The 14,189-nt window shown below is 41.1% G+C and overlaps 1 protein-coding gene across 8 annotated transcripts in view; it reads left to right on the forward strand.

Annotated features, from left to right (window-relative positions):
- The window catches only part of Nek4 (NIMA related kinase 4), a 63,379-nt gene that overhangs the window by 13,095 nt on the left and 36,095 nt on the right, over positions 1-14,189 (forward strand). For 4 of the 8 annotated variants that reach the window (XM_052189997.1, XM_052189998.1, XM_052190000.1 and 1 more), the window contains exons 7-14: positions 624-1,025; positions 3,379-3,522; positions 4,387-4,536; positions 4,926-4,992; positions 6,396-6,529; positions 8,837-8,925; positions 10,303-10,505; positions 12,596-12,729. In XM_052189997.1, coding sequence (XP_052045957.1) covers positions 624-1,025; positions 3,379-3,522; positions 4,387-4,536; positions 4,926-4,992; positions 6,396-6,529; positions 8,837-8,925; positions 10,303-10,505; positions 12,596-12,729 — 1,323 coding nt within the window. The remainder of the gene's footprint in view (positions 1-623; positions 1,026-3,378; positions 3,523-4,386; positions 4,537-4,925; positions 4,993-6,395; positions 6,530-8,836; positions 8,926-10,302; positions 10,506-12,595; positions 12,730-14,189) is intronic. The other 4 variants (XM_052190003.1, XM_052190004.1, XM_052189999.1 and 1 more) reach the window with 3 other exon arrangements.

The raw sequence follows: 14,189 nt of genomic DNA on the forward strand, positions 1-14,189 counted from the left end.
CCAAGTGCTGGGACTAAAGAGTGTGGTCTTATGATCTTATTATGTATATATTACCTTTTAGCCATTGATTTGCCATTGTTTCTACCTTTTTCTCCTTCCTTCCTTCCTTCCTTCCTTCCTTTTTATTTTTGAGACAGGGTCCCTATTATTTAGTTCTGGCTTTCCTGGAACTGTATATATACCAGCTTGTCCTTGAACTCGTAGAGATCTGCCTGCCTCTGCCTCCTGATTCTTGGGATTAAAGGCATATGCAACCACTCAGCTCTCTTGCTTATAAATTGGGCCTTGCTCTACAGCCCTGGGTAGCTTGGGAGTCACAGTGCACCCAGGCTGGCCTCAGATCGTGACAGTACTACTTCAGCACTCCATTAAGGTGCTAGGGTTACTGACGCGTGCCACTATGTGCTTCCTTTTTTGAATAATGCTGCTTGACTCATTGGTCCACAGATTCCTGCTTAAGTTCCTGCTTTTGTTTGTTTAGAGTGCATGCCAAAAAGTAGAATTGCTGAGTTAAATGGTAATTCCCATGTTTAACTTTTTGAGGAAGATACTGTTCCATTTTGAGTTTATTTTTGTATATGATATGAGGTACTGTAATAACTTAAGAATATCTTTTCACCCAGGTTGAAGATAAATGTTTGTCCCAAGAGAAACCAGTGGACATTGGTCCCTTGAGATCACCGGCTAGTCTCGAAGGCCACACTGGCAAACTGGACGTGAACAATACTGTGGATTCATGTGCCACAATCAGTAGGATAAATATCGATATCTTACCTGCAGAAAGGAGGGACTCAGCGGACTATGGCATAGTTCAGGAGAGCCAACCACGACACGTGGATGCCGCTAATGAAGCAGACAGTCAATGTAGTATTTCTCAAGAGAAGGCAAGCCTACAGGGAAATACCAAGTCCAGTGATCAGCCTGAAAATCTCCCTCCCAGACGGTCCTATGATGGTGGTGATGGGGAAGGGAGTGAACTGGTGAAGCCGTTGTATCCCTCAAACAAAGGCCAAACACCAGACCAGGTGAGTGATACACAGAAGGAATGGTTTTCCAAGAGACACATGGGACATATGGTCACAGGTGCAGCATGGCGCTGGAGGGAGGGCTCATTGGTTAAGAGTACTTATTCTTACAGCGGACCTACGTTTGGTCATCAGCAGCCCATGGTGGCTTACAACCATCCGTAGCTCCAGCTGCAAGAGATCCTCCGTGGGTACTAGGCATGCAGGGGTACACATGCATACATGCAGATAAAATACTCATACCTATAAAATAAAATTGATAAGTCTTAATTGTTTTAATTATTAAAAGACCAAAGATGTTGGTATGCCCTATTTGTGTCAGGAAAGTCAGCTCTTTCTTGTGCAGATTTACAGTAGAATAATATTTGTATCACCTATAAAAGCAACAGAAACAACCAACCAAAACATGCACAGTGTCAGTCACTCCCCGTTTGCCCTCATTCTCACCCTATGGCAAGGTTTGTCCATGGGTTTGTCAGATCTGAGCATCTCGTGTAGACAGAATCATAGAGCTTATATCTAGTTTCTTTTACTTTACATGTTTTTGTTTTCAAAGTTTATCCATGATGTTGCATGTATGACTATGCTTTTTATTGTTGAGTATGTTCCTCTGTATATATCTGTATACAATGTTTTGAATTTTTTTGTGTGTGTATGTATGTGTGGTGTTAGAGATTGAACTCGGGGTTTTGCACATGCTAAGCTAGGCAGGTTCTCTACTGCTGAGTTAAATCTCTATCCCTGCTATGAATATTTGTGTATATGTTTCTTTTTAAAATTTTGTTTGTATGTTTTTATGTATGTGGTTCTTTTCCTGCATTTGTGTGCAAAAAATAAAAAGCAAGAAGAGGATGTTGGATCCTCTAGGGCTGGAGTCACCGACAACTGTGAGCCCAGGTGGGTGCTAGGATTTGAACCCAGGTCCTATGGAAAAGCAGATAGTATTCTTTACCCCTGAATCATTTTTCCAGTTCACAAGCGCATGTGCATGTGTGTGTGTGTGTGTGTGTGTGTAAATAAGATTTTAAAACTTCATTTATTTTGTGTGCATGTATGAGTGTATGTGGAACATGTGTGTGGGCTATGGTGTGCAGCTGGAGGTCAGAAGACAATGAGGGTTGGCTCTCTAACTGTGTGGGTTCTAGGGATTGAGCTCAGGTTGTCAGACTTGGTGACTAGTACTTTTACTCACTGAGTCATCTCACCAGCAGAGTGTGTGTGTGTGTGTGTGTGCGCGCGCGCGTGTACACAGACACCATGGTATGAGTATGAATGCCAAAGGAAAACTTTGCAGAGTTGATTCTCTTTGCTCTTCTGTGGGTTCAAAGGATCAAAGTCAGACTGCTGTGCTTTCATGGCAGAGCCTTTAGTCACTGAAACATCTCACTGTATGTATGTTTAAGTCAATATTTTTAAAAGTTTATGTGTAGGGTATTTTGTCTGCATTTATGTTTGTGTGTCAGTTTTGTGCTTGTTGCCTATAAAGGCCAGAAGAGGGCATCAGATCCAATTACAGGTGGTTGTAAGCCACTGTGTAGTTCTTGAATTGAACTCAAGACCTCTGGAAGAGCAGCCAGTGCTCTTAACCATTGAGCCACCTCTATAGCTCCAAAGGGATAGATGGATGGATGGATGGATGCCTATTTTTAGTTGCTTTAATCTGTTTTTTTCATTACCAAATTGAGTTTTTTATTTTAGATACCACATCCTATGAGACAGAAGATTTGACAATATTGTCTCCCATTGTGTTGGTTGTCTTTTTTCTTTTATTTAATTTTTTTCTTAGTTCTGGCAATTGTACCTAGGACATTAGGCATGTTAGGCAAGTATTCTACCATTGAGCTACACCCCAAACCTAGTCTTATATTTCTTTTGTTAAATTTATTTCTAAAAAAAAAAAAAAAAATTTATTTCTAAGCATTTTATTTTGTTTGAGGCAAGAGAGTAAAAGCCACAACATTTGGTTAATAAATGTCATCATTTCCTGTAAACATAAGCATTCATGTTACTTCTATTTTATAATTAAAATTGTTTTCTAAGTTTATGTGATATCTAAATGTTTCAACTTGATGGTGTACCAGGTGTGTGCCTAGTGCCCATGGAAGCCAGAAGAAGGCATTGGATTCCCTGGACTTAGAGTTACAGATGGTTGTGAGCTACCATGAGGGTGCTGGGAATTGAAGCCAGTTCCTCTGGAAGAGCAGCCAGTGCTCTTGGATGCTGAGCTGTCTCTCTAGTTCTTCATTTTGCAGTTTCAAAAGTAGGTGTGGAGAGTTTAGCATTTGAAGTTCCAAAAACTGTTCTGTTGCTCTGTGTAGTTTGTGTATGTTTCTTTCATTTTGTTGCTTTTAAGGATCAAGTTACTGGTATTAGAGAAAATCAGGACAGCATCCACCCAAGATTCCAGCCACACAGCTCTATGTCTGAACCTTCTTTGTCCCGGCAGCGAAGGCAGAATAAAAGGGAACAGACAGACCATAGTCGGACAAAGAGCCAGGTCAGCAATCTCTTTCCAATGAGTCCTTGTGCTGCTTGGGAGACAGACTCTAGGAAGTTGCCAAAAAGTACATAAGACATGTAGAGAGTGGACTGAGAAGCTGGGCCAGGACAAGATATTTTAATGCTTCCAGCAGTCAGAGTGTTGGAAATGCAGCAGCAGTGAGCGGGCTACTAGAGAGTGAAAGGGATGATGGGCTGTCGGTGCTTTTGTGCTCTGTTGCTAAACTTTGTTTCTCCTTTCATATATTTTCTTGACCATATATAGTTTTCTCTATGCAGTGCTGGAAAATGAGCCCAGGGTCTTGTATATGCTATAGAAGCACTTGACCCGTGAGCTGCGATCCTAGCCCTCAGTCCTTCCTTTATTAAAATGCTTTCCATCAATGCCCTTCCCTAAACCTATTAGGTAACCATGCACTTTTGGCAGTGTCTCCATAGCACATGCAGGTCTTAGGCTGTGACGTAGTTGCCGCAGCCTTCCAAGCGGCTGGGATTATGGTATGCACAACCAGGCCGTCTTTCTAAAATGAGGTTGCAGCCCAGTTGATAGAGTGCTTGTCTGACATGAACGAAGTCCTGGGTTCAGCTCCCTAGCATCAGTAAACCAGGCATGGTGACACAAACCTGGGATCCCAAAAGTTAGGATATGTAAATATGAAAATCAGAAATTAAAGTTCATCCTTGCTATAATCAGGTAGAGGGTAGCCCGAGGGACATGAGACCTTCCTTTCCAAAAACTGTTAAATGCTTTAAAAATTTTAAGGACAAGTAACTGGTGAATGTACAAGGGACTTGCCAATGGGAAGTTTTAGAGATGGCTGTATATGGAGCTGATAAACTCCTTCTCTTTACATTACTTTAGTTCCAAGAACTACCCCGTCGGCTTTTGCCTTCTCACCCTGGTATTGGGAAAGTGGATATCATACCAACACAGCAAAATGATGGAGACCAAGGTGGGCCAGTGGCTAGGTCTGTAAACAGTTCAAGAATCAGTTCAACAGCATCATCAAAGGTTTGTGTGAATGTGTGTGGGTTTAAAATACTTCTTATAAATAAAGCTTTGGATTATAAAATCTGTGTGTATTGTGGAGGTTCATATTAAAACATATTAGTCACAATTTACTAATTCTAGAAGAGACATGTTTGCACTTTCACAGTGTTAGCTTTGATTGAAATGGATATAGTCTGTAGATCCAAAGAAGTCACTTGCAGTGAATTCTGAATATAAGAAATGCCCTTGTCCTAATAGCTGTAACCCTTATGTGCTAAACTCCACGTCAAAATGGTTTCTGCTCCTTGAGAGAACAATGGGAGGCCTTTAGCAGTATTAGATGGCGCATCATGCATTGCTACAGAAATAGCGAGTAGAAACAGGAATAACTCCATGACTTTCTTCCACAGGATCGACCGTTATCAGCCAGAGAGAGGAGACGACTAAAGCAGTCACAGGAAGAGATGCCTCCCTCAGGTGAAGTTGATGCCCTTATCTAGGAGGTTGTTGGTAGCTGGTAAGAAGCAATGGCTCTGGTTGTTAGCTGTACAAACTTTAAAGCAGCAATAATCCATTTAAAAGGATTTGGAAGAGTTTTTAAAATTTCTTAGATGAGCCTTATAAAATATTGTAGAGTTCTGACTCTTTACTATTTATCAGAGAAAAAGATTAAAATGAGAGTCAGGGACTTGATAGATGCTCAACAGTTAATAGCACTATTGCTCTTGCTGAGGACCAAGGTTCAGATCCCAGTATCTACACAGTAGCTCACAACCATCTGTAATGCCAGTTCCAGGGGATCTGACACCCTCTTCCTTCCTCCATATGCACCAGGCACACATGTGGTGCATATATATACATGCAGGCAGAACACTCCCACACAGAAAATAAAATTAAAAAATTAAAATCTAAAGCAAATAAATAAATTTGAGAGAGAGAAAGTGACATATACAGAGACACAGAGGGACACAGAGAGACAGAGAGAGAGAGCCAGCCAGCCAAGAGCTTTGAACTTTGAAATCTCAGGCTGGAAATCAGGTGAATGGTTAACTCATCTCCCCATCCAGCCCCTGCTCCTCAGGAACCCACACTGGGCTAAAGAACGTAGTGTTTCTGAGACAGGATCTTGCTATGTAAGCCTTGGCTGGTCTAGAACTTACTATGTACATGTTGACTAGGCTGGTTTTGAACTTAGAGATCCATCTGCTGCTGCCTCCTAAGTGCTAGCATTAAAGGTGTGTGCCACCTGGCTCTATGGAAAATTGCATTTTTAAAATTGTTTAATTGTTCTAATTTTTTAATAGTTATTTTATATGTATGAGAGTTTTAACTCACATGTATATAAGTCACATGCTTTTTTCTAGTGCCTATAGAGGTCAGAAGAAAGCATTGGCTTATCTGAAGCTGGAGTTAGGGATGGTTGTGAGCCTCCATGTCTGTGCTGGCAACAGAACTCAAGTCCTCTGCAAGAGCGTCAAGTGCTTTGAAATGTGAGGCCATCTCTCCAGCCTCTCTATGGTCTCTCTTATGACCATCATCTAAAAGTTGTGCTACCAGTTTTCCTTTATTAAAGGTGATTGTGTCTCCACCATTATGCTAAAGGTGTTAAGGGTAGTATTTTCTTTTATATTTTTAGTCTTCCCCCAAAGGTAGGCTATTACCCTAAGGTTCCAGAGTGTTAAATAACATGCCCAAGGTCCAGAGCTGATAAACCCAGGACTAAATTTGGGGTAAAGTGGCAGACACCACAATACTGATGAATACGCTTTTTGGGGGCACTCTACCTTACTCTTTCTATGGTATCTTCTGTACTGTGTACAAAGTCCTCCTTAGTTGAGTCCAGGCAACTACAGCAACTACTGGGGTATTCATGTTTTTAGGCCCTACAGTTCAGAGACCTCCAAGTGCAGTGGAGCCAGTGAAACCACAGGAAGGAGACCAACCCATCTCTGTCCAACGATTCTCTCCTGAATGCAGCATCACTCAGGTGAATCACACACTCCTGAGGGAGAAGGTAGATTGTCCACTCCTGGGAAACCTAATACAGTAAGCTTCACAGATGTCAGCATTGTTTATGGGCATTGCTGACCATACTATTCCTTCTTGGAGTCAGGGTCTCAGTAGCATAGGCTGACCTGGAATTTACTGTGTAGCTGCAGATGCCCTCCAGATCCTCCTGCCTGCCCTTCTAGGTGTTAGAATACAAGCATACACTACCATTCTCAGTTCATTTTAAGGTAAAATCTTGGTATATAGCCCAGGATGACCTCAAACTCTTGATTTTGCTGTCTCACTGTCTCCGATATTCTGTTGCTGTGAAGAGACACCATGACCATGGGAATTCTTACAATGGACAGCATTTTGTTGGGCAGTGGTGACACACACCTTTAATCCCAGCACTCCAGAGGCAGAAGCAGGAGGCATTGAGTTTAAAGCCAGCCTGGTCTACAGAGTGAGTCCAGGAGAGCCAAGGCTACACAGAGAAACCCTGTGTCAGAAAAACAAAAACGAATGAATGGAAGGATGGAGGCACTAACTCAAGCTTGCTTACAGGTTCAGAGTTTTAGCCCATTGTTGAAATGGCGGGGAGCATGGGGGCACACGGGCAGGCATGCTGCTAGGGTTCTGCGCCCAGATTCAGATGCAGCATGAAGAGAGTGAGACACTAGGCTGGGCTTGAGCATTTGAAACTCTAAAGCCCACCCCCGGTGACACACTTCTTCTAACAAAGCCACATCTACTCCACCAAGGCCATACCTCCTAATAGTGCCACTCCCTGGTGACTGTGTTCAAAGCTGTGAGCCTAAGGAGGCCATTCCTATTCAAACCACTGCAGGCTCCCAATTTCAGCCACTATGCATAATTCTCTCTTTTACTTATGATTAGGTAAGTAAGAGGGAAGGGGAAGATTAAAGCCTTGCTTGCTGGGTGGGAGGTGGGAACAACACACTGAGACTTGGCATGGTGGCGCATGCCTTTAACACCAGCACTTCGGAGGCAGAGGCAGATGATCTTGAGTTTGAGGCCAGCCTGATTTACAAATTGGGTTCTAGGACAGTCAGGGCCACACAGAGAAACCCTGTGTTGAAAAACCAAACCAAACCAAAAAAAAAAAAAAAAAAACTCATAAATAATTATTAAAAGGATTATGCTTAACTCATTCAAAGTATACATTCTTTAAAATGTGTATGGATGTTTTGCCTGCATGTATGTCTGTTCACTACATGCATGGTTGGTGCCCATGGAGGCTTCAAGATCCCCTGGAACTGGAGTAACCTGTGTGGGTGATGGGGAATGACAACCAGTGCTTTTAACTGCTAAACTAATGATATAGATTTCCCAGGAGTTCTTGTTAACACCTGGAAATTTAGTCAGAATTTTTTCCTAGGGAATTGTCTCTTTTTCTTTATCTTTTTTTTTGGTTTTATTTTATTTCATATTTTTTGTTGTTGTTGTTGTTATTGGGCCTCACACATGGTAGGCAAAGTGTACTACCACTGAGGTTTTTCTAGTTTTGAGACACTCTTACAAAGCCACTGGTTGACTTTCTATTCACTGTATAGCCCATTCTAGACTCAAGCTTACAGTCCTCTTGCCTCAGCTTCTGACGTGGCTGAGAGCCCAGGCTTCTGCCTCCAGGCCAGGCAGAGAGCTCCCAGTAGGCAGCACGTTGTCTATTTTTCTGTATCAAACATCCATTGCTCTAGCCAGATTTTTAACTTGTTTGCTAATCATTAATCTTTAGTTTCCTGTTTGTGTCAAATTATTAAGGTTTTTGAGATAGAGTCTTCTCAAATTTTTTTGGCCAGCCTAGAACTTACTGTAATTCTTCTGTGTCAGTTTCTGAGCACTGGGGTTAGGTGTGAGCCATCACAGCAAGCTGTGTTGTTTACCATTGGCATCTGCACTTTCTGAAGCTGTAAGGTTTATGTGAATTATGTTAGTAACCCTGTAAAGAACTATAGGAATCTTACATAGGCACGGGTGGAAACTGCCTGGTTGAGGTGGCATTGTCACATTGAAAATGCCAGCATTCCTTCTGGAGTAAGCCTGAGAACTGACCTGCCAAAACAGCCATCCCTCCTTCTCTGCAAAGGAAATATCCTGATACCCGAGGCTGGTCTTGAAAAGCTTTCCCCTGGTGTTCCTCAATCTTAAACTGTCAACTTTGTGTGTGAACTGTGACATCATTTGAATAAATTAGCTTCAAGTTTTCTGTCAGATTCTCCTTTTTAATTGTGTACAAGGTACATTGTGTCTACTTATTGCACTTAGACCAGTATTACACACTGGTTTTGTTGGTCTTTCCCAACACTAACAGGAGAAGAGGCTGGCGCATGGGCTGTCTGAGGATGAGTTAAGCTCTTCTACAAGCTCAACGGACAAATCCGATGGGGACTCCAGGGAGGGGTAAGTGCTTGGTTTTCTGTCTCAGTTCTGTTTGAACTTAGTCTAAAGGTATTCCTACCTGTGAGACTCATTGTCCCATTACCTGGTTATGTATGTTATGGTTTGTGGTACGTGCTAGAGCTTAAACTAGATCTTCCGAGAGGGACTGGAGGGGTGGCTCTGTGCTTAAGAAGGATGGCTTCTGTCCCGAAGGATCTGGGGTCACTTCTCAGCACCCAAATGACATCTTACAACCATCAGTCAGGAGCTCCAGTTTCAGGGGATGCCACACTGTCTTCTGGCTTCCAAGGGCACTGCATGGATGTGGTATACATACAGGCAAAACACCTATACACATAAAATAATTTTTAAAAAATTTAAAAAGGATTTACTTTCCATGAACACTATAATTTTCATTCAGAATTCTTAGCCTATATTCTTGAACCTGCACATTTGTAGTTTTCATCAGTGTTGGCTCTTTCTTTCCTCACAGCTTTTTTGACAGTCTCCCCCCCTTCCCTTCCCTGGGGTCTTTTGTTTTTAGGACAGGCTCTCACCCTTCTCTGGGATTCTAAGTACATGTGTATCAGACTGCTCTGCATGTACACAGTGTCTGTGATGCTCTGCCTGTCCTTCCACTTTTCTCTTTGTTCTATTTCCGTAACTTCTGCTGCTGTGGTGGTGAGCTCACTCACCTCTTCTGTGTGTAGTCTGTTAGCCCTGTTTAACACACTGCCTTTCCATTTCTAGTGTTTGATGTGGGCCTATTGTTTGTCTTCCTTACTTCTCCCTTAGCACATTAATGTTTTTCTGTTTTGTAGCCCATGAGGGATATTTATAATACCTTCTTTAACATCCTCATTTACACATTCTATAATATCAGTTCTGAGTTTGTATCTGTAAATTTCATTTTTTTTTTCTTTCACAAGGCTGGTCTCTCCTATTCTCTTCAGTTTGGAGTAGAGTGTACCTGGTTAATTTTAGCTGTCTGAGGCTGGTGTTTCTGTATTTCTTTGGCTATTCTTGACTTTTATATTTGTGTAGATTTAAGTCCGTTGGAAATAGCTATGGAGAAATTATATGCGAAGTTGGGTTGCTTCTTCCTGGCCTTTCCTTTCCAGCATTGCTCTGGCCTTGTGCTAGAGTGGCTGTCGGACCTCGGCCCTGGCTTCCTTATGCCTGGTGCTTTTGTTCTGTATTTTGAGATGCATGTGCTCTGTCCTTAGGCTAAACACTGGACTCCTTTCCAAAATCATCTATCAATTGTATTCATCACTGCCTTCCTTTCGTATTTTGCAAGGAGATTGTAGTTACATTTGCAATCAGAGCTCCCTAAAAGTCATTTCATTTAACTTTTATCATGAGGTCAAGTAAATGCTAAAGAGACTTTTCCCTCAGGAAAAGTCATACAAATGAAATGAAAGACTTGGTGCAGCTGATGACTCAAACTCTGAGGCTGGAACCTAAAGAGAGCTGTGAAGATCTCCGGGTCCTAAACCCAGGATCAGAATTCAGACTTCATCGCAAGTATCGCGACACGCTGGTGCTTCACGGCAAGGTTGCAGAAGAGGTGGAGCCTCACTGTATGGAGCTGCCTACAGGTGAGTGGTTTTTTCTTACCCAGCAGCAAAGCAGATGCAGAGTGGAGAGCAGGGCTAATGCTGCAAGTAGTTTAGACTTTAACTTTTCACTTGGACATTGACACAAAAAGTGTATCTTGTACAGTCAATAGATACATTCCAACAGTTTCATGAAAATTCATGTCTTTATATTTTGGTTTTCTGAGGCAGTGTCTCATGTAGCCCAGGTTGACTTCAAACTTGCTCTCTAGCTGAGGACAGCTTTGAATCCCTGATCCTCTGGCCTTAGCCTGTCAAGAACTGGGACCTAGGCATTTGCTACCATTTGTGGATATGTGCATGTGGATACATGCACGCATATGGATGCATGCACGCATGTGGATGCATGCACGCATGTGCAGTGCCCAAGGAGAATAGAGGTGCTGGAGTCTCTGGAGCTGGAGTTACAATGGTTGTGAGCCACTTGATGTGGGTGCTAGGATTGAATCCAGGTTTTCTAGGAGAACAAGTACTCATTTATTTATTTATTTATTTATTTATTTATTTATTTATTTATTTATTTATTTATTTATTTATTTGGTTTTTCAAGACAGGGTTTCTCTGTGTAGCCCTGGCTGTCCTGGAACTCACTCTGTAGACCAGACTGGCCTCAAACTCAGAAATCTGCCTGCCAATGCGAGAACAAGTACTCTTAACCACTGAACCATCTCCCCAGCTCTTGAAAATGTATTTTTTAAAATAAATATACAAAATTCAATAAGCCTTATAACATTGTGTAAAATATTTGAACTTTTTAATGTGAACTTCCATGTTAGACAATTAAATTAATTATTAATTCTTTTTTTAAAAATATTTATTTATTTATTATATATAAGTACACTGTAGCTGTCTTCAGACACCAGAATAGGGTGTCAGATCTCTTTACGGATGGTTGTGAGCTACCATGTGAATGCTAGGATTTGAACTCATGACCTTTGGAAGAGCAGTCGGTGCTCTTACCCTCTGAGCCATCTCTCCAGCCCTAATTATTAATTCTTTAAGTTAGTTTTTTTAGATTTTGGAGATGATGGGAAGACACTTGATGACTAAGTTTTTAGTTACTAAAATACTGGTAGCTTACTGGTAGGACACTTCACCTAACATGTGCAAAAAGTCTTGGGTTCCATCCATTCTTAGTACCTTCATAAAAGAATTTTTAAAAATTAGCGTATAGGGGCTGAAAAGATGGCTCAGCAGTTTAGAGCACTTGCCGCTCTTCCGGAGGACCTGTGTTCAATTCCCAGCACCCACATGGAGGCTACAACTGTTCGTAACTCCAGTCCCAGGGAATCTGAGACTCTCTTCTGGCCTCTGTGGGCATTGAAGATATGATACAGAGACATACATGCAGGCAAACACTTATCATATAAACTAAATATAAATATTTTTTTAAAAAACTAAACTATATAAACTATCTAGGCAAGGTTTTTCATGTCTATAATCCATGTACTCAGCAAGCAGGCCAGGGCAGGGGCATCACTTAGAATCTGCAGCCTGCCTAGTCTATAGAATAAGATCCTGACTCAGAGACAGACAAAAATAAGTAACATGATAATGAAATAGACATGTAAGAAAGGAGACAAACTATTTGAATTGAGGAAGGGGGACTAATGACTGATGGGAAGAACTGGAGATATCATAGAGGATAATTCTGATCAAAGTAAATAATATGTCTACATACAAATATGATAATGAAATACAGTATTGTATGTCAACTAAGACATTTTTAAAATAAAACAGAAAAAGGTACCTTTTTTTTGGTTCTTTGGGTTTATTGTTTTGTTTTTTTGTTTACTCTTTGGAAACAAAGTCTTGCTATACAGCCCCAGCTGTCCTAGAATTTGTTCTGTAGACCAGGCTGGCCTTGAACTCAGAGAGATTTACCTGCCTCTGCTTTCTGAGTGCCAGGATTAAAGGCATGGGCACCATGCCCAGCTAAGACGAAAGTGTATAAACAAAGTCATTAAGCCAAATTCTTTTTAAAGTTAAAATAATTTCTTCATGATTTTAAGATATTGTATTGTTTTTGCTGTAGTGGTATTTATTTTCCATTTTTGTTGCTGAATTTTTAGGTATCATACCAGGTTCTGAAAAGATCAGGAGAATAGTTGAAGTCTTAAGAGCTGACCTTATCCAGGGTTTGGGGGCTCAGCTTTTAGAGCAGGTGTATGATCTTTTGGAAGAGGAAGATGAGTTGGAGAGAGAGGTAAGTGTCATAAGCTGTGTCAAGCTGCTTACGCTATAGACTTTAAAGTTTCTTTTTAAATATAGTCTGTGTACCATGCCACTTGCCTGTCGAAGCATACACTCAGCGATTTACCATGTCCAGTCATCAGCACAAGCAAGTGCTACACATTTCCACGGCTTCCCAAAGAAACCTTGTACTGTTAGCAGTGTTTCAGTGTCTCCTGGTCCTCTCCCAGCCCTAAGCCACAGAGAGACAATGTGTATGGATGGAGTCACAGACAAGTGATCTTATAGCATCCATGTTGTAGCATGTATCAATAATACTCAGTGTTCTCCATGACCAAATATGTTATCCTATACATTTTGTTTGCTTATCAACTGATGGATATTTGTGTGGTTTAAACACAAGTTTTTGATCATACAGTGACTATATTGAAATGTTTGAGCAATTTCCAGACTGTGCCGTAAAGTGACTTCACCATTTTATACATTCATAAGTACATTCCAGATTCTCCACAACTTGACAATAATTGTTATTGTCTCTTTGATCATAGACATTCTAGTGGATATAAGATGGCATTCATTGCAAATTTGACTTACATTTTTCTGATTACTACTGGTGTTGTGTATATTTTCATATACTCTATTTGCATATTTTCCTCAGAGAAATTTTTAAACTTGGGCTAAGAACCTTGAAATTATTGAATTTTTATATACTCTGGATTCAAGTCTCTCATCAGATGTAAGATTTGCAAATGTTTCTCCTAATATCTAACAATGTTTGAATCAACCCTTACACCATTTATAAACGTATGCAGGTTTTCTGGTTTTTTGACACTTTTGTTAGATTTCTTCTAGAAATTTCTCAGTTTCAACTAAATTATGAAGTTGGTTGCTATACAATCATTTATAGTTGTTATGTTTTTATTTGTATAGAATTGAAAGTAATATCTCCATTTTAATGTCTAATTTTATATTCTGAATCTTCCCTCTTGCTTCATCTGTTTAAAACTTTGTGAATGTTCAGTGGCACTAGCTTGTAGTTGCAGGCACTCAGTGCAGAGGCAGGGGGTTTTCAGACCAGCTAGACAACATAAAGATCTGTCTGAAAAAGAGACGGAGAGTGTGTGGGGTGGAGGTGCTCAGGAGGCATTCGACTGGAGGAAGACTGGGGTGGTAGCCTCTGGTTTTCTTGGGATGCTGTGCCCAGTATGGCATTTTCACTTTCTGATCTGGGGCACAGGTGATTGAAACCCATAGTTTTTAGTACTGCTGTGTCAGATCTTCATCCTGGAGGCTATGCTGGACGGAAGACGATCTCCTGCTTCTTACCTGAAGTCTCCTGATTTTAGCCTCAGTTTTGTAGTAGGATGATAGATATGTCAATGACCTGCTTCTCTCAGAAAGATGGCCTTTCCCCCAGAGCAGGAAGACTGTGGCAGGTTTTGGTGGCAGTTTACTGGGATTCATATACTTAGA

The sequence above is a fragment of the Apodemus sylvaticus genome, chromosome 8 (assembly GCF_947179515.1).
Source record: "Apodemus sylvaticus chromosome 8, mApoSyl1.1, whole genome shotgun sequence".
NCBI lineage: Eukaryota > Metazoa > Chordata > Mammalia > Rodentia > Muridae > Apodemus > Apodemus sylvaticus.